General features: G+C 39.7%; 2 protein-coding genes across 6 annotated transcripts in view; one reads left to right on the forward strand and one right to left on the reverse strand.

Annotated features, from left to right (window-relative positions):
- The window catches only part of LOC148126801 (uncharacterized), a 183895-nt gene that overhangs the window by 111982 nt on the left and 52292 nt on the right, over positions 1 to 19621 (forward strand). The window lies entirely within an intron of this gene.
- On the reverse strand, positions 247 to 17687 carry ZNF692 (zinc finger protein 692). Of its 5 annotated transcripts, none has more exons than XM_026717876.2 (11): positions 14645 to 17687; positions 13351 to 13751; positions 12583 to 12614; positions 11228 to 11755; positions 10433 to 10484; positions 8482 to 8622; positions 7846 to 7908; positions 6749 to 6827; positions 5693 to 5807; positions 3930 to 4029; positions 247 to 3406 (listed from the first exon to the last, which is right to left on the reverse strand). In XM_026717876.2, the coding sequence occupies exons 2-11, from the start codon at positions 13539 to 13541 to the stop codon at positions 3088 to 3090; spliced, it is 1620 nt and encodes a 539-aa protein (XP_026573661.1). In that variant the 5' UTR covers positions 13542 to 13751; positions 14645 to 17687; the 3' UTR covers positions 247 to 3087. The 5 variants fall into 5 exon arrangements, with proteins under 5 accessions (XP_026573661.1, XP_087784732.1, XP_087784733.1 ...); XM_087928606.1 differs by having other exon boundaries at positions 14623 to 17687; XM_087928607.1 differs by having other exon boundaries at positions 13351 to 13782; positions 14623 to 17687.

A 19621-nucleotide genomic window follows, 5' to 3' on the forward strand; every position in this document is an offset into this window, starting at 1 on the left:
ATCCATTTATTTATTTATAATCTTCAAATCTTTCATATCCAAAAGAAATCAAAACATCATCTCCTTTTGGCACTGCAAAATTTAGAAATGCAGAACATTTTAGCATTTGTTCCACCTCCATGATTGTAAATGAAGAAAAATCTCAGGAATGTAAACAGCTAAATCCAATTTTCGAAGAATCTCAGCCTTCTTATCAAACATAACACAACTTTTAAACTTAACTAGAGTTATGAGACATAATACCTATGCAATGTCTGAAATAGAATAGTTTATTGGACAAGTGTGATTGGACACAACAAGAAATCCCAATTCAAGGGAAGCAGCTACAGAAAGCAGTTGTTACTCTGCATAGCTTTCCCAACCTTTCCCGTAATTCGCAGAAGTGAAATATTTTGCTAAACTGAAGTTTGTCAAAATAAAATAGATTTCAGTAAATTTGGTTTTAAGCCTTTGATCATTTGTTTCCAGAAACACAGAACACAGCTGTAGGAAGTGAGAACTCTTAGTCTCACTATAGCTGCTTGGTAAGAAAACTCCTTGGATTTAGATCTATGCATTTCTAGGACTCCAGTATGGATGCGTTTGGCATGGCTTGACATAAAACTGGGCAAAACTCCAAAACCATATGAAATTAAAACACAGTACTTATAGATACACTGGAGCATGTTTCCCAAACTTATAAAAGCTGAGTTTATTTTATTTTATTTAAAAGAAAAATGAGACTGTGAGGAATCGCTCACTCCTATACTCCAAATGAGTCCAAAGGAGGTATACTCAGAACAGGACCTCATACAGAGAAGCAGCGGAAGTATTCCTGTCATGACAGGAGTTGCATATGCTGCAGAAATGGCACCATTACCTGAGGAATGTTCAGAGCCCTCCAGCAACAGCCTTTTAATACATGTATTTCACTCAACGTCCTAGAAATGAGTCAAAGGAGTATAATATATTAAGACATATGAACTTTCCCAAGTACATATCTTCTGGGTCTCTTGAAAAAGGAGAAATCTAGATCCTGTGTTTTTCAGGGGATAAACTTCCTCATGACAAAATGTTTTGTTTTTCAGTGTTATATAATCCTGAGTATGAAGAAAGCTGCCTTTTAATTATCACCACTCAATACAATTCTTATTCATCCTCCATGTGTAGAGCTCCATGTGCTGGAAACTGACCTCACCCTAAACGTCGGGGGAGGCATATCCAAAACAGGTAGGAATTGAAGCTGATGATGACTACACAGTTCAAAAATGCAGTTTATCAGGAAGGAAGAATCAAGGTTCGAACAAATGCTAGATTGCATCTTGAAACTGCAGTTTCCTTCCCTCCATTTTTGACTTGTAAATTATTTTTCTGGCTCCTGGTTTGACTAAAAGAATGTTCTGAATAGCAGCATCCTGTTTCCAGAAGTAGGGAAGTGCAGCCCTGCTTGGCAAATATGACACATCTTTCTGGCTCTGTGGAGCACAACAGTGAAAGCTGTTAATGAACAGTGAAAGCCTATTAATGGCTGTTACTACCATTTAAAACCTGGGCCAGCTAGACAAGAGTGGAAAGTTAATCAATATAATGTGCATTTAATAGTGGCATACAAATAGAAAAGTAGTAGCATTATGAAATTGTCCGTGGAATACGGCCTTCCAAGAAACTCAGTTTCCACTTAAAAAGTATATTTAAAAATCCCTTCTAATCTTTTTTCATGCAGCCATAGGCTTCAATGTTCATGAACAATACCATGTGGCTGTCAGAAGTTCTTACATACCATTTCAAATAACTGGGGCTAAGATTTAAACACTTGACATGATATTTGGCCTCTGGCAAAGTCGATGGCATAAAATATGCATAACTCCATTGCCGTTTATAAAAATTGCAACATTTATGCAGGCTGCAAAACATAGTTCCCAGAAGCTACAGCAGAACCTTACACAACTTCTACAATCACTGCCTGACCAGGCTATATAAAATCAGGACTTCACTTGTGTTAGCTGTTCTCCGTGTCTCTGTAGCCCCTCCCTTTACACTCACAATCTACATAAAGGTTTGGTAGCCAATCGCCACAAAGGATAGGTTTCTGAAAGATTCTGAGTGGGCTACAGGCATATCCACAAATATTCCCTACTTTGGCTCAAAGAGATCTTCCTCCTTGGTCTTTGACCAGATTGAATGATGCAGCCTTTTTCTCACCCTTGAAACTTGCTGCAATGTCACATTTTGTGTCACAGCAGATCTTCCCTGCTCCTGTTGACCGATTTTGGTCACTGTGAACAAAGTCCTTCCATGGCCATTTCATTTTGTGCTGTTGGACTGACATGATGACAGGACCAAATTCCTGATAAGATCTATGGAGATGCAAATGCCCCCACACCTATATCCTTCTTAGAGATGTTGCAGTGACCTCCTGGCCAGGGTATTTATTCCTTACAGAGTTCTGAAAGGTAAGTCACCATACAGAGGCTCAAATCTACTGATCAAAGGACCCTGGGGAGCAGCTCACCTGTCAGACTATGTAAAACAAATATCCAGACATGGAGGTGGCTTGGCTATAGTTTGACAAGCAGATTGACCCAGGATCTGTACAGCAGTACTTACACTGAAAGGTGTGGATAGATGGCTAAACTCACTGCTATACCCATTTGTCCAAACTTGTCTCCTGCCCCCAGCTCTAGCACCATGTGATGTTGAAGGGCATAATTAATACAGTCAGTTTTCCCCACTGGCTGAGAAATCCCCCAATTCTTTCAGCTTAATAGCACCATTCACTGGCCTCATTCACGAAACAGGTGTGTAGACAGAGCAAATTATGCCAGTGTATTTTTTCACCCACAGATGGAAGGAAAACACATCAAACTGACATGCTGCACCACTAGACATTCTGGAGTCAGCCAAGGCAGATTGCCAAGATTGTCCTTTTATTCCAGAACTGAGCCCAGAGGAGCTGAGAGAAAGATTGTGATTGATGGGACCTTGTTTTAAGAGGCTAGGGCCCATGTGTCTTTACTGATTTTGCAACCTGCTGACGTAATGCAACTGGCCTACAGGAAATGTCAGGAATTCTCTCTACTCTTGCTTTTTCTCCTTCTGCTTGGTCCCCTATTCAATGATGACGGTAATTGCAAGGGCAGGAGGCTCCACCTTTTCCCCCATGTCACACAGCTGAGCCTGAACCGGGTTTGCCATTGGCTCTTCTGCAAGTGGAGAGCTCAGAGGGGGAGGCTCCTGCGTTGGTGGGGGAGGCCCAGTGGCCCCCTCAGGATGGCTCCTACTCTTGTGCGCAGTAACATTGTCCTTCTTCTCAAACTTCTTGCCACAAAGGTCGCAGGAGAACTGGTAGAAGGAGTCGGCGTCATGCTTTTTCATGTGCCAGTTCAAGGATGCTTTTTGGCGGCAGGTGAAACCACAGATCTCACACCTGTGTGAAAAGAGAGGGGGGATTCACCAAAGAGGAAAGGGGGCTGCCAGAAACAGATGATAAATCCAGCCTTGGCTCTCCCCACCACCCTCCTCACAACAGAGAAAGATTGTCTGTGTACAACAGGTCAGGCAATTCTTTCGTTGGCTCTGGCGGAAGCAGAACAGAAAATCAGTACAATGTAAGATTGTACTGGTAACCTCAGGAACAGCCAACAATTCAAATATCTCTGCTCCCTATGTGGAAGATAGTTGGTTTTTTTTTTTTTTAAACCTGTTAAGTTAATAGTGCCACCATAAATATGAATGTTGCGGTGATCATAAGTCAAGGACTACCTGTATTCATGACTGAAGCCTAGACAGTGAGGTTGAGAAAACCATCTGTTTTATGATTTACTGGGAAGGCTTCTCAGTTGATGATTGTGAGAAGGAGGCTGGATTTCATGAGTGTGATCCAGCAGGGCCCTCTGATTGTGCTTAAGTCATTTCTGCAATAGGGAAAAGCATTGTGGGGGCATACTCACTGTAGGGGTTTTTCTCCGGTGTGGATCCGCCTGTGGATAATTAAATTACTGCTTGTTCGGAAGAAACGGGCACAGAACTCACATATGTAGTCCCTTTTATCTGCAAGTAAAGGGCACAATAAGTCACTGGTCAGCCTGATCCTAAAGGCACATCCTTCATAATAGATATGGGCAACCTATAGATCTTTTCTCCCCAGTACTACAACCAGGGCTGGTCCAAGACATTTTGATTTAGTCAGACTGCAAGGACAATGAAAGCTATTGTTCAAAACTTTTTACAGGCACTTTTAAACACATTAGGATTAAGGAAAACATAAAGAATTAAAGGAATTGTACTACTAAAAGACCCCAGAAACTTATAATATAAAACCTAAGTGGTAGAGAAATTTATGAAGTTATTACCCTTGGATCATCTAAAAGAATAGATTGATTAATTTTGGAATATAAGGACTCCTGGACATTGGAATTATAGTTTCAAAAGTGATTCTGGTTTGAAAAAAATTTGTTGGATAATTAGACAGAAGGAATAGAATAAACAATAACAAAGATGAGTGGAATATGTAAAGAAAGTGTTGGAACTGCAGAACATAAAAGACACTATGAAGATTTGAGGACATTTTGAATAAAATACGGAGCATGGCAGAAGAGCTGAAAATGGAGACACAAATAACTGAAAGAAAACAAGAGATCCAGGAAGAGGAGGAGCCAAATGGAAGAACAATCAGAAAAATAGAACAGATGGAACAACAAATAAAAAGAAAGGATAAAAAGGAAATAAAACTTAAAATGATAATGATTGATGATATAAATCAAGGGGAGAGTATTTTAAGGGAAATGCAAGAGGGAATGAAATTTCAGGGAGAATGTTTTGAGAGGATAGTGGTAAAAGTAGATAAGTGGAAAAAGAGACAATGGAATATAACAGAGAAGGGAGGAATGTTTAAGAGGAATGGTCAAAAAAATGATAGAAAATGGGAGACAAGCTAGGAAGTGATTAATTAATGCTTTAATGAGAATGAGAGATGATGGCTGAAAAGGAAAAAGATAATGATTCCACATGAATGTGTGCACTATTACACAAGATATACAATAGTTAACTGTAATAAATATGAAACTAATATTTTATTATAGGATTATTACTAAAGATATATAAATGCTAACTGTAATAAACATGAACATTAATATTTGTTGCAGGAAATGAAATAACATGTGGAATCTGATAGACAAAAATAATATAGTGAAATATAGTATTAGATAAAAGTGATTATATTATTATTAGAATTGCATAATTTGCTAAATATAAAGAGGATGAATATTATTTTGTTTGTACTATAATGAGACTAGAAAAGGACTTTGCTTCTAATATAATAGTAGCACAACCAAGAATCAAAAAGGGGATAAATATTGGAAAATACAAATTAATATGAATTTATGGTTATTATAATTATATAATTTGTTAACAACTGCAAATATGACTATTAATATAGCATTTATAATAAAAGAAGTGATGTCAAGAATACAGAGGTTGACACAAAAATAGCACATGGGAATACTGAATAATTAAGATTGATAAAATTGTATTAATATCAAAATATACAAGAATGTTAACAGTATCAATATGAAATCATTGTTATGTTTGTTCTAAAATGAAAAATACCCTGGAACCACACTGTTTACAAAATGATATGTTTGTAGAAATAAAAAATGTATTTTTTTTTAACAGGCACTAGACGGATGAAAGACACATTGTTAAGACTGCTCACCACTGTGCAGTTTCTCATGTTCCTTGAGATGTTTCTTGAAGTTGAAGGATTTGCCACAACTTGGATCAGAACAGGTAAAGGTCTTTTGGTGAACATGCTGGTACTTCTTATGGTGCTGGAATATGGAGGAAAAAATAGCTCAGAGGGAATATAACACTCTAAAATCTGTACTGCTCCTTAGCTCAACCTTTTCTTCATTACGGATTCCCTTAAAATACCTTTTGTGGCCATGGACCCCCAAGATTTAAGATTAAAATCATAACATTTCTTCAAGCCTTGGTGGATCCCCTGTAATGACATTGTGGGGTCCCCAAGGATCTTGGACCAGAGGTGAGAACCACTGGCATAGATACCGTATATACTCGAGTATAAGCCGAGTTTTTCAGCACATTTTTTTGTGCTGAAAAAAAACCCCTCGGCTTATACTCGAGTCAGATTCCCTTGTAAGCATGGGGGTAATCGGAAGCAGAAAAGTTCTTGCATGAGGATGTATTGTTGCAAAGGAAACACGGAAGCAGGGAAGCGGCTGCCCAGCTCCGGAGCTCCACACCATTTTTTTTTTTTTTTAGAGGGAATCTCATTTGACTATAAGCCGAGAGGGTTTTTTTCAGCACAAAAAATGTGCTGAAAAACTTGGCTTATACTCGAGTCAATAAGTTTTCCCAGTTTTTTGTGGCAAAATTAGGTGCCTCGGCTTATATTCAGGTCGACTTATACTCGAGTATATACGGTAATCCAAAAGAATCTTTTTTTTAAAGTAACATATGGCATACAGATGAGATTCTATAGTAGCTGGATCATGCATCCCTTCTATTTCTCTGGATGATGCTTCTAAAGTAAAGGGGGAACTTTTCCTGGTATCAGTTCTAAGATTAGTAGTTTTGTATTAACTTCAGTACTCCTAGTCCAGCAGATGCCAACAAACGGGGCATAACCCTGTTGCTTGCCTCCAAAATACTGACACTTTGGAAAATTTAAATGAAACATGGAAGTTCTGTCAGTCACCTGTATCCAGCCCAAAAGGCTGGTGACCACTGCCTTTTCTCCATCACTTACATTCAAGTATTGGCGATTGGAGAAAATTTTCCCACAACCATCATAGTCACAAAGGAGAATTTCTCGCTTGGCTGCCTTCCTGTGAAGAAAGGCGAAGACAGAAGAGACAGGGAAGCCAAAAGGAAGAGGAAACATGTCAAATCTCCAGGCTGAAGATACGGAACAGAATTGTAGAACTATTTAACACAACCTTTGGGTACTTTAGCTCAACATACAGAAGAATTTTATGGATATCTCTCCCACCCCAATGGAAACAACCGTGGATTGTTTAGAGATCTTGATGGGTCAAATATAATATGGACAAAGAAAGTTAAATATCTCATTTTACTCAAATTGCAGCCAGTGTGATTTTAATCAAATTCATTTGATAGTAAAATAAATTAATTAACAGTTTGGGGGAAGCAGCTTTTCCCAAAATATTTCACGACATGGTTTAGTCTATAACTCTTGAAGTCTCCTCGATTCCAAAAAGAAGGCAATTACAATAATCCATTAGGTTTTTAACAACTTTTGTAACGGTGTCCTGAAAAGCTACAGTGGGCCTTCCTAGCTGCTCTTCCCCTTCTTTGGATGTTGTAGTTGTTCCTTTGGGTGCAGCTGCTCCATCTTATTCTAATGAGCAAGAGCCATGGTGGTGCAATGGCTGGAATGCAGTATTGCAGGCTAATTCTACTGACTGGCTTGAGTTTGATCCTGATCGGCTCAAGGTTGACTCAGCCTTCCATCTTACTGAGGTCGGTAAAATGAGAACCCAGATTGTTGGGGGCAATATGCTTGGTAAACCACTTAGAGAGGGCTATAAAGTACTATGAAGCAGCATATAAGTCTAAGTGCTTTTGCTAATGATGGCTTTTATTTAATGATGCATTGTTTTTGTTGTTGTAAACTCTTTTGAGCTTGTTGGACTAAACAGCATATAAACTGCTATTTGTAAGTAGGATGGATGGATGGACAAACAATAAATAGATAAAGAAGCCAATTATCCTTGCCAGTCTTGAAGCTTTAATCAACCTACCTAAACTCTCTATAAACTTCCCTTTCTACTTTTGGCCCATGTTGGCTGAGGATATCATGAGCAACCATGCACTTGAACTTACCTGATTCTCTTAGGACCAATTTGGGACATGTCTTCATCTCCTGGCTGTGCCTGCTTCCTGCAGCTAGAAAGAGAGATTGGGATTGATTTTTATGAAAATTCTAAAAAATGGCTAAAATGGCAATAAAAAACATAGAATCAATCAATGACTCAAATCAGTCAATCATAAAACAAACATCTCTACACAAGGGCTTTGGACTCACAAATATGATCTTGACTGTTCTTAAAAGACCCAGTTATACTTGAATGGAAGTCTATCAAGAAATACCAGGACTGTAAATAGAATGGGAAGTTTGTAAAATATCCCAAAGGTAAGCAGTGCTAAATCACTTTTTGCCTTGCTATTGATTTATTTAATTTTAACTGGTCTATATTGTTAAAATCACTTGTCCTGAGTGTTCATTTGAGATGTTCTATTCCAATGTTTCTCAACCTTGACAACTTTAAGATATGTAGACTTATCCACATACCATTAAATTGCTAAGATTGGGAAGAACTCTTCTATTCCATAGGTTACCTGGTAGGAGTTGCATATGAAGTGGTACACAAATGATTAAAGAAAGTACTTCCTTGTTGATCTCTCATTATTCATACTGAAGTGGATTCTGCTGCATTTAAAATCTTCTAATTTTATTACCTATCCAAGGAAGGCTGATAATTTTCATCTCGCAGGTCATCCATGTATATCATGTTATCTTCCTCTGTGAAATCTTCTGCTTCCTCCTCCTCTGGTGGACCAGACACTGATTCTGGTGTCTCCTCTAGCAGAGTTAAAATCCTGAAGAAAATACAAAACATGAAAGGCCAAGATTCAGTCCACAAAGAATTCTTCGTTCTGGATGAACCTTGGCTTGTTTAGTTTGGTACATTCCTCCTTTTCAGCTGATGTGGCTATTGGCCAAGAATGGTAGGAATTATAAGTCAAGTCAAGCCTCACATTATTTTAATTTCCCCTAGTGGTCATCCTCCTATATGGACTTCAACTCCCAGAATTCCCCTGCCAATATGTAGTCACTGCTGAACTTGCTGAACTATCTAGAGAACACAAAGTTGGGAAAGACTGAGGTAAAAAACTAAACCTGGAATCCTTCTGACAGAGATGCTATGAGCAGCAGTACCTGGAGGATTAGTTTCTTACCCTAGCTTTTGAAGCAATTAGAAAAATTATTAGGTTAGTTCCACTCCTACCTTCCCCCATGGTGATAAATGGGGGATGGAAAAAATCTGATACAACTCAAATTCTGCTATACAGCCTCATTGTGGCAAGGGTTGGTGGGTTTGTGTGTGTTCCTGGGAAGGATGAGGAAACAACAGAGACGAAATGCCAAGATAATATATTCTTAGCACGATTACTCAAGACATGAAGATCATCCTAGTTCCCAGCTAAAGCAAGCAGGACATCAATAGAGGCAGTTACGATATGATAAAATGCTGCACCAGATTATCACTTTAGTGACAATGGCAAAGGCATAACTTAGTACTGCACAGGATAAGGCAATATTTTCTACAAAGAAAATCCCATAAACAGCAAGATAAAATGATTGATGATGGGTTTGTCATGTCAGATGGCACTCAATATATTATGAGAAGTACTGATGGTGTTTAAGATGTGGCGAGATTAAAACCTTCAGGACTTAGTTGTGGATGTTGCCATACCAAAAAAGAAATCCTAGAATTACAAAGAGAGTTATGGTGAGAATATGGAACATAAGAACCATGAAAAACTCCATTAAATGAATGATGAAACAAATTGACAACACACACATTGACACCATTAGTTTGAAATGGATCAGAACTGGAGATATTCAGTCAGAAGATTACACTGCTTGTTCAGGATATGAAAACAAAGAAGGCTTGGCATAGCTTTCAGAGGCAGGAAGGATATAGCAGTGCAGTCGATGACCAAATAATAACACTGAATGTTGGAACAAATGGTGGAAATTGCCGAGAAGAGATGTCCAAGCCAAGAGAATGAAGATAGAATTAAAAAACTTAAACAAAGAATTTTATATTGATGTTAGAAGAGGCATGAAACCATACTACAATGATATCTAGAAACAGAAGATGGAAATAGATATGATAAAATAAGGAAAGACTTTCAAAAGTCAGACATATTGAGGTTGGACATATTCATGTATTGACTGTAGTAATGAGTGGACAGGCTGAGATCATTCTGGAAAGGTCTATGTATATGATTGCTAAAAGTTGACATCAACTAGAAAGCACAATCAATCATTAAAAATGTCCAAACCCCAAACATTTAAGGATATACATTTAAAAATTTCAGGAATTTATTCTACAATCATAATAATAATAACAATAACAATAACAATCACACACACAAAGGAAAACCAGAAATAAATTTTTATACAGAATGGTTGTGGAAGTTCATTATGAGGCCTGAGGTCATTATTCTTCCTCAATGTTTTTCCAAGATGTCTTTTGAACCAGGTTTCTTTGCCAAATGTCATTTTTACAAAAGACACTGTCAATCTTGTAAATCTGAAAGCCATTTGCCCTCAACATCTAGCATGGCAAGCAAGTTCCATTTTGGACCTTGCTATGATGGCATGAGAGAAGAAATGTACCTTTCTGGTCCTGGAGCTTCAGTGCTATCTGGAATCTCATCTGGTGCAGCTTCTACAAGAGAAAACACAGCAGTGTCAAATTGAGAGAAGAGAACCTGCAGTCTTTTTAAGGTAGTCATTTAAAAGGAGCTTGGATGCTGAAACTCAACCGTGGACATAAAATCACTTCCAAGACTATTTCTCTAGCTCATATTTCTTTTTTAAAAAATATATCTACTTGGTTCACTTTTAATAGTCTCTTGCCTGGTTAGCACTGGTGAGTAAGAATCTCCTTTAGGGGATCAGACAGAGATGTTTTTGAAAACTACAAAGGATTTCCTTAGGTTAATATTCCCTATAAGTGCATTTGTTTGGTTTTTTTATTCAACATCAGTGACGTTCCTTCCAGTCTCAATATATCCCATTTCCAATTTCAGGCTGCCTTTCTTTTTCAAAATGCATGTCCCTTGCCCTAAGTGTTGTAAAAACTAGAGTCTTAATTTTAGTGTGGGGAGGAAGAAAGATTTGATTCCTCACTGATATTTTGCAAGGTTTTCTCTTTCTAAGTAATTTTGGACTAAGATTATTTAGGATTACTGGACACATAGTAAAAGTGTTATTGACAGGCTCAAAACCTTCATAGAAATAAACTTCTAGCCACAACCCAGATATCCCACAAGAAAAACCTGACCCTGGCCCACTTCTGCCCCTCCTGCATCCTTTGCATATCCTACCAACCGGACGCCTTTGCCCAACACAAGTCTAGCCTTCCAGGTTCCCAATTCCATCAGTGGCTCCTCTACCCGCTTTCCTCACCTCTTTCATCCGAATTTGTATTGCACACTAATTCTGTCTCCTTGTCCAGACCTGGCAGACTGGCAGGAGACAAACACATCGTCCTCTCTCTGTCTGTAACACATTCCTCGTCCTCTTGGGAAGATGGTTCTGGCTCGTCCACAGGACAGGGCGAGCTGGAAGCAAGTGCTAACGAAATGGCATGGGCTGCTGCTGCCTTGCGGAGGGAGCGCCGGCATCTGGTGACCGGAGAGGGTGGGGAACTAAGTTTGGTAGTGTTTGCTTCCTCCTCTTGCTCCTCTCTGCCACCAGCAACTGTTTGGCAAAAGGGTGGCGGGCTGATCTTTGAGGCAGGGAGACTCCAGGCGAAGGTGTGACCAGCCAGGCACTCCCATTCCAGCTGGCTGCAGACTCTCTCCTGCTCCAGCACAGCAGTCTTCACATTAGGGATGAAGCCACATTCCTGGCTGTGGTTGTGAGAAAGGACAACCAGACATTGCAATGCCTCCGAAGGAAAAGCGATGGGATCAGCACAGGAGCTGTCTGATCCTGAAGAAAGGAAGAGAAAAAAAAAGAGACTCAGCTTTAATGGGGAAGCAAAACTTCAGTGTGAAATTCCCCATCCTTAAGTTCTCAATTCTATTTTTGATCTCAAAAGGAGAATAGCAATAGCGCTTAGACTTATATACTACTTCATAGTGCTTTACAGCCCTCTCTAAGAGGTTACAGAGTCATGCTATTGCCGCCAAACAATCTGGGTCCCCATTTTACCCACCTCGGAAGGATGGAAGGCTGAGTCAACCTTCAGCCTGGTGAGATTCAAACTGCCAAATTGCAGTCAGCTGGCAGTCAGCAGAAGAAGCTTACAATACTGCATTCTAACCACTGCACCACCATGGCTCATGCAAACAGAAACTGAATTTCAGTTCACGGAACTATATAATTACAGATAGTCTTTGACTGATAACATTCAGTGACTGTTTGGAGTTACAACAGCACTGGAAAAAGTGATTTATGACCACTTTTCCACTTACAACTGTTGTAGCATCTCCATGGTCACGTGATCAAAATTCAGACATGTGGCACTTTACTCACATTTATGACGGTGGCAGTGTCCCAGGGTCGTGTGATCCCCTTTTGCGACCTTCTGACATGCAAAGTCAATGGAGAAGCCAGTTTCACTTAACAACTGTGTTATCAACTTAACAACTGCTATGATTCACTTAATAACTGTGGCAAGGAAGGTTATAAAATGGAGTGCAACTTGCTTAACAGCTGTCTTAACAACAGAAAGTTTGAGCTCAACTGCAATCATAAGTCAAAGACTACCAGTATAAGCCTATTCTAGGCTATAGATAACCTGTAAGGACATTTACCTGTTTTCAATACTGAGGCATGTGAACTGTACCTACAAAAGAAAGATAAGAGGAAGAGTGAGCAGATAGAACAAATTATGCTTCTATATGAGCAGTAATAATCTCTAAACCACATCTAGCATACAAGACAATTTTAATAATAAAAATCAGCAGCACTGGAACCTTCTCAAATGTGGAATTTCCATGGACTTCAATTGTCAGAATTCTGAGGAGTAACTATGCCACCTGTGGAATTTTGGGAGTTGACGTCCACTTATCTGACAGCTGCCAATTTTAAGAAACACCAAACATTTCCTACTGTTTCTGCCAGCTTCTCCTTTAAAATTCCCCATGCCATTGAGAATTAGAATTAGAATTCTTTATTGGCCAAGTGTAATTGGACACACAAGGAATTTGTCTTGGGGAAAATGCTCTCAGTGTACATAAAAGAAAAGTTTAAAGACTGGAACAAAATAGGAACAGGAAAAAGGCGTTAGAATATCCCAAAATGAGAATGGGAGTGGCTGATGATGAGAGTGACTCTTTCTCTGTGAGCTTATTAATATGTTTTCTACACTGTGAAATCTCAACTTGATATTCTCTTTCTCTAAAATAGCAGAAAGATTGCAAGATTTGCCCCTAATGAAGCAGTTCAATCTCCCATTAAAGTAGCATGAGGCATGTCATCCAGCCCTTCACTTAAATTCATAGACTCTAATGTTGAATGTTTACTTAATATTTGGACAAAACAAACAGAAGTAGAAATAATCATTGCTCACAAAGTCTCACCTGTCAAGAAGATATTTCGCCAGCTGGGAATGGAGAGAAAAACCCAGCTGCTCTTTGAGCTGACACCACTGCTCCAGCTGGCTTCCGATACGGATTCGGCACTTGCTGCGTCGGGCATCCAGCTCTTTACGTTTCTGCTTGCGAATAATCTCGGAGGCCCGCTGGCGGCGCGGGCGTCTATGCTCCATCATCTCACTGAACTGGACAGATGAGATTAGGAATCTGCATAGAATAATCACTGGATCATAAGTACATTACATGCCCACAAAGAGAGATTTGTCTCCAGCCATAGTTGAAAGGTCCAGTGGATCTGGCAAGCATGGACAGTTCTGCCTTCTGTTTCAGTTGTAGATATTCCAGCTGCGACTCCAACATCAGAAGACTTTAGATAACACCATTGCCTAGAAAAAGGTGATCAATGGGCAACCTAAGCTGAGGAAGAGCACAATATGTTATCCCATGTTCCTGGTCGCACATAAACAGCAACATCTCTGTTCCATATTGTAGACCCCAATTTTGGATTTTTGTCACTAATAATTCTGAGTTAAGAGCACCCCATGCTCATGGAAGAGAGCTATAGTATCACAACATAAAATGTGTTCCTACTTGGGTGCACATATATGTACGAAATTCATTTTGCAGCAAGCAAAATGCAAATCTCTGAAATAATGTGCTAGGCAGATATGGCAGCCAAACTATTATTTTTCCAAAGTCACCAGTATCACTTCCATACATTTATCTGATCACACTTTTTTCAAAGGTATGAGATGAATCTTCAAGAAGTGTCTAATAATAATTGTCAGCAGCCTCTTTTTTTAATTAAGAGTGAACTAAAGCAAAAGACAAGAAGTTGAAAAGGATGTTCCAGCACCTAGTGGAAAAGCCTCAAAATCTTTATCTAATCGTCTTAAAATAAGGTACACTAGATATTGTGAGTTTTTACTATTTATGAAGGACCACGTTCTACTGAATCCATCATTCTTTTATTTTTCCACCCTCAGGGGCATATTTAACTCGGGAACAACAAGATCGACGTAGTTAAACCTGAGAGCCTAATCAGGAGACAAGATTTTAACTTGTACCAAGAGCTACTAACACAAGCAATTGAATACCAATTCTGCGCTTGTTAGTATCAAATCTCGGCGGTCATTCCGATCCTCTCCTCTCTCCCTTCAAAGTGGAATTTGCACCACCAGCTGGTCGCTTTGGAACACGCAGCGCGCGCAGAAGTAGAGGGGTGGGGGGGAAGAGGGGGAAGGCGGCAGTTCTTACGACTGCAAAGCCAGAGACGCACGGGCAGCTTTGGCTTTCCACTTCGTTCCACACGTTTCCATGAATTTACAGGCGGAAATCCCACGTTGTCCCAAGACTCTCCAGCGCCTTGCCAGGCGAGCTTTCCTCTCTTCGGGATAGTTTCAAAATGCCCGGCTGGGCCACGCGTGGCTCCTTTGCTGCTGAACTAGACGAGCGTGTCAGGAGCGAGCCGAGATTTCGCTCATGGCAACCTCGAGGATGTCCGTCCAACCGTCCAGTTCCTTAAGGGTCAGGTTGCAAATCCCGGATAGACTGGAAAAGCCGCTGCACCGCTGATGCGGAGGCAGTTGCCGCCCGGCTTGGAAACGGCAACGGCACAGGAAGGGGCTGGATCAACTCTCGGTCAGAGCCGTGCGCGGCTTGCAACGGCGGGCGAATCGGAAGAAGCGGTAAAAGGAAAAAGGCGGCCCGCTGTAAACTGAGCTACGGGTGCGTTTAGTTATCCATTAATTTATTCCCCTGGAGAAGTTCCGTCGCCGAAGTACTTTTCCACGGGCCCGATAGCTGCTTTCAACCACGAGCCCGACCAGAGTGAGAACTTCCACATCCTAGACTGGGTTCGGATTGTTTCAGCACTCTGGCTAAGTCGTGACACTTAGCAGTCGAAGCTAACATTTAGAAAGGAGGAAAGAGATCGGAACCTTGCCTTGACAAGAGCCATGTCCTTTGGTGTAAACTGTAATATCCTTTCAGGTGGAAAAGGCCACAATCATTAGGACTTTCTTGGTAGTCTCTTTTCTCTGTATTTTTTAAAATCAGGCTAACGTTGATGTCTTGAAGTATACAGTCACTGAATCCAGTTTTGAACTCAAGATATTGGTCTTATTTCTTTTTAAATGTAACCATCAGTATTCAACAAGCTCTGCTTTCATAAATGATTGTATGAAAACCTCCCATTTTAGTTCACTGTTCACAGCCTTTCATAAATGGTGGCCAGAGGTGATATTCAGCAGGTTCTGACTAGTTCTGGAGAACGGTAGCAGAAATTTTGAATAGTTCGGAGAACCAGCAAATACCAATTCTGCCTGGAGATTTTACAGTATCCTTTCCCTGCCACGCCCACCAAGCCACGCCCACATAACTGGTAGTAAAAAAATTAGAATCTCACCACTGATGGTGGCGTGTATGAAAAGTCAATTTAGGGGAAAACATTTCATCATAGTCCTCAAGTTACAACCACAGCTAGCACCAGAACTTCCATTGCTGAGCAAGGCAGTTGTTAAGTGAATCATGCCTGATTTTAGCATTTAGCACTTAGACTTATATTCCACTTCACAGTGCTTTTACAGCCCTCTCTAAGCAGTTTACAGAGTCAGCCTATTGCCGCCAACAATCTTGGTCCTCATTTTACTGACCTCAGAAGGATGGAAGGCTGAGTTAGGATCAAATTGCTGGCAGTTAGCAGAATTAGGCCTGCAATACTGCATTCTAGCCATTGAGCCACCACAGATTTTACCTCCTCTTTTGCCATGATTGTTAAGCAAATTGCTGTGCTTAAGTGAATCATGGAAGTTATTAAGTGACTTTAGCTTCACCTGTTGACTTTGCTTGTCAGAAGCTGGCAAACTGATCACATGACCCAGAACACTGCGACCATCATGAATACATGCTGGTTGCCAAATGCCTGCATTTTTATCAGGTAACCATAGGGATGTGATGGATGTAAGGGTGAGGAGCAGTCAGAAGTCACAAGTGCTATTATAACTTTGAATTGTCACTAAATGAAAAGTTGTAAGTTCAGGACTATCTGTGGATTTTTAAAATATTCTCTTGTCATCATCCTGCACAGTGTTATTTGCAACAAAACAATTCTCATATCTAGTCTTAGAAGTCTGGAGATGCTGAGTCATACAATAGAGCTGGTATGTACAAATATTCAGCCTGACTAGATGCCTTTCACTGGAGGGTAGAAAGGCAGTTTCTACTGTTTAGAAGGGCAGAGATTTTTTCCTACCTAGTTTGAACATTTTTATAACTTCCTTTCTGTGACATTAATTTTAAGAATTCTGACTTATGGCCATAATGGAGCCTGCATATCTGACCCAATTTTACAACCTTTTTTGCAGTAATTGTTTAAGCAAACCAATGATTTGCTGTGGGTGCAGTTTTGCTGGTTTTGCTGAAAACCAGAAGTTTTCAGCCAATTGTCAACAAAACCTTGTAAAACACAATTATGCAGTCATGAATGCTGCAAATGGCTGTAAATGCAGCCATGTTGCCTAGTGCCCAAAGTCTGGTCATATGACCGGAAGTGGGATGACTGTTGGAATCTCAAATCCAAGTTTTAACTATATACACTTGAAATGGATCCAGTGCTAGATGTCCAGATATCTTTTCCTGCAATTCAAATCTTTCTCCAATTTTTCTGTCTTTTGTTTCTTTTTTGTTGTATAAATTGAGATTAGTATGTTACTTGTCAAAAACTGGTGTTTCCCATAATTTTGTTTTCTGTCTGGCTATGGAACAATGCCCTTTCAAGATCCATAATTTCAGATGGATGATAAGCAAGATGTGGAAAAATTATGGTTTTTGCTGCTTATTGTAATTTTTGGAAAAGTGAAAACATTCCGCTGTCATAATAATACTAATTGTTGATAAGAAAGATTTAAAAAGTCTGAATAGTGAATGTGGCAGTAACTGGAAACAGCAGAATAGAAGAGAAAGAACTATTGAAGATAACAAAATACACAGACTTGCAAATACTGTAGAAATAGAATGGCGGTGGCAAAAGAAAACAAAGGAAGTACCAATAGTAATATGTGCCTTGGGTGCAATCCCAAAACAACTGCAACATCACTTGAACACCATGAGCATTGACAAGTTCACCATCAGTCAATTGCAAAAAGCAGCTTTAAAGGTATCATATGATGATACCTTTAATTTAATCAAACATTCACACCTGTCTATCCCAGGTCCTTGGGAAGGACTCAATAGGTGGACAAAAATTCCAATTGCAGTCTGAATATCTGGCTGTGTGACAAACAATAATTTATTAAACAACTCAATGATTCTACAGTGAAATAAAGTACAATAAAATAAAAAAATAAAGATTAAAAAATGGCAAGCATGATGAAATAAGGGATCTCACTCTCCCACATCAAAGGCTGGAGTGAAAGGGCAGGCCTTCTCGGCTCTTCTAAATAACAAAGATGGCAGGGGGCTCACACAAAGTTTAGCTCAAGTAAAAACTTTGCATAGTGGGCAGGGATTATATAATTTTCATAGAAACGTCTTTCTACTCAGTCTTTCCTGAGCTGCATGGATTTAGAAAGATAGTAATTTCACTTTTTTTTTCATTGAATATGCTCAGGGCATCTTAGAATCTGGGAAATCAGCATTAAACAATGTTGTTTCTCAGTAAAATAAACCATGTTTTATTCTAATTTCAAATATTAGTCTGCAAATTGGGATTTCTAGTTCAATTCTGCAGTAGAATGAAATTTGCAGATTGTAGGGGAAAAGATAGCTCAGTGATGAAACATGTTCTGCTTGCAAGTCATTCTCAGTTCAAATTGAAAATACTAATGTAATATTTATATTTTACTACTTAAGCGTCTTTAAAAAAAACTCTTACATTATACCATAGTTTGGTTATTCCTTCTTAGGGGAGAGTTTTGGAAACTAAAAATTAACACTTTATGATCTGTGAAAATTGATGCACAGTGATTAACATTTCTCATGGCTTTGCTTGAGTTTCATCTTGATCCTGCCAAGGGCCAATGAGCAGCTAAGGTGTCACAATGTCTTCTGTTGGCCCCTGTCAAAGAGAAAGCTTAAGAAGTACATTATGAGGTACTTCAACCTGATTGGATATCCTTCCTACATCAGAACTTGCAACTCTTAGTACACCAGCAGACTATCAGTGGGATGAAGAGCACTGGAGCTCCAGACACTAAATGAAACCAAAACTCAAAGCCACAGTGGCTTTCTCAGGTGGAAAAAACTGAAACAACTTGGAGACATTGGGGCAATGGCTGCTGCTCGCAGACCAAAGTGCAGGGCCCGGTTTCCAAGGAGAAAGAAGCAGGCCAGAGGCAGGAAGAGAACACACCGAAAGCTGCTGCCAAAGTACAGAAAGCAACGTAGAAAACAAGGCAAGCAGGGCACAATAACGGTGAGAAAGCTAGGTGGGCCTCAAAAGCCAGGTCTGAAGCGACCTTATGATGAGTTTGTTTCTAAAGTCCTGCGTCGGCTGCATCGGGACAAAATACCCATATCGACCAAAGCAAAGGGAAAGATGATCTCCTTCATAAGGAAGTTCTACAACAATGTGTCTGAGAAGGCCCAGTGTAACAAGAGAGTCAAGCAGAGCTGTACCATCGGCTCCAAGGAATTACAAAATGCATTAAAGAAAGTGATGAGCAAAAAGCACGCCATGGATTTGGTCCAAACTATACGCAAAGAGCCACGACGCTATTAGAACTGCTCCTTCCTATTTTCTTTGGTTGGCCCTTGTGACATCTACAAACAAGAGGAGGGGAGAGTGAGCCAGCCTTCAAAACAACGCCCCGCCCCAAACATCTAGTTTCCGCCTGATGAAAAGTCCAGACAATACTCTAAAGATACTGATAATCTCTTCCTTTTTGAGGAACATCTCACACAAGCACAGGAACCAACAACCTTCTGACCTGCAGAAAACTCCTCACATCACTGGAAAAAAATCTTTGGAAAAGAAACATCTTATTCTTAGGAGTATAATAAAATGGGGTTTTATCAGGTCATTTAATGCTCATGTGGTTTTTCTTTCCTTTTAAATAATGTCAGCTATAGTGTGACTTGAACACAAACCCTCTTAGAGCACACTGAACATTAGAGGGCAGGGGAAAAAAGGTAGATGTAGCACTTCTGAAAATCGTTATGAGATTTGGAGGTTCAGTTAAAGTCACCACCTAGTGAGTTTATCATGATTACCCAAGTGGAAGATTTCATACTTGCAACATAACTTGAATATCTGGGT

The sequence above is a fragment of the Pseudonaja textilis genome, chromosome 2 (genome assembly GCF_049901715.1).
Source record: "Pseudonaja textilis isolate UNSWEBS1 chromosome 2, rPseTex1.2, whole genome shotgun sequence".
NCBI lineage: Eukaryota > Metazoa > Chordata > Lepidosauria > Squamata > Elapidae > Pseudonaja > Pseudonaja textilis.

What these genes read in the sequence shown, in the direction of transcription:
- ZNF692 (XM_026717876.2), bottom strand. Translation starts at nt 13,541, where the DNA reads ATGATGGAGCATAGACGCCCGCGCCGCCAGCGGGCCTCCGAGATTATT. An exon ending in TGCCTCAGTATTGAAAACAG is followed by an intron (nt 11,756 to 12,582) that starts GTAAATGTCCTT and finishes TCCTTTCTTCAG; the next exon opens with GATCAGACAGCTCCTGTGCT. An exon ending in ACCGGAGAAAAACCCCTACA is followed by an intron (nt 3,407 to 3,929) that starts GTGAGTATGCCC and finishes CTTTTCACACAG; the next exon opens with GTGTGAGATCTGTGGTTTCA.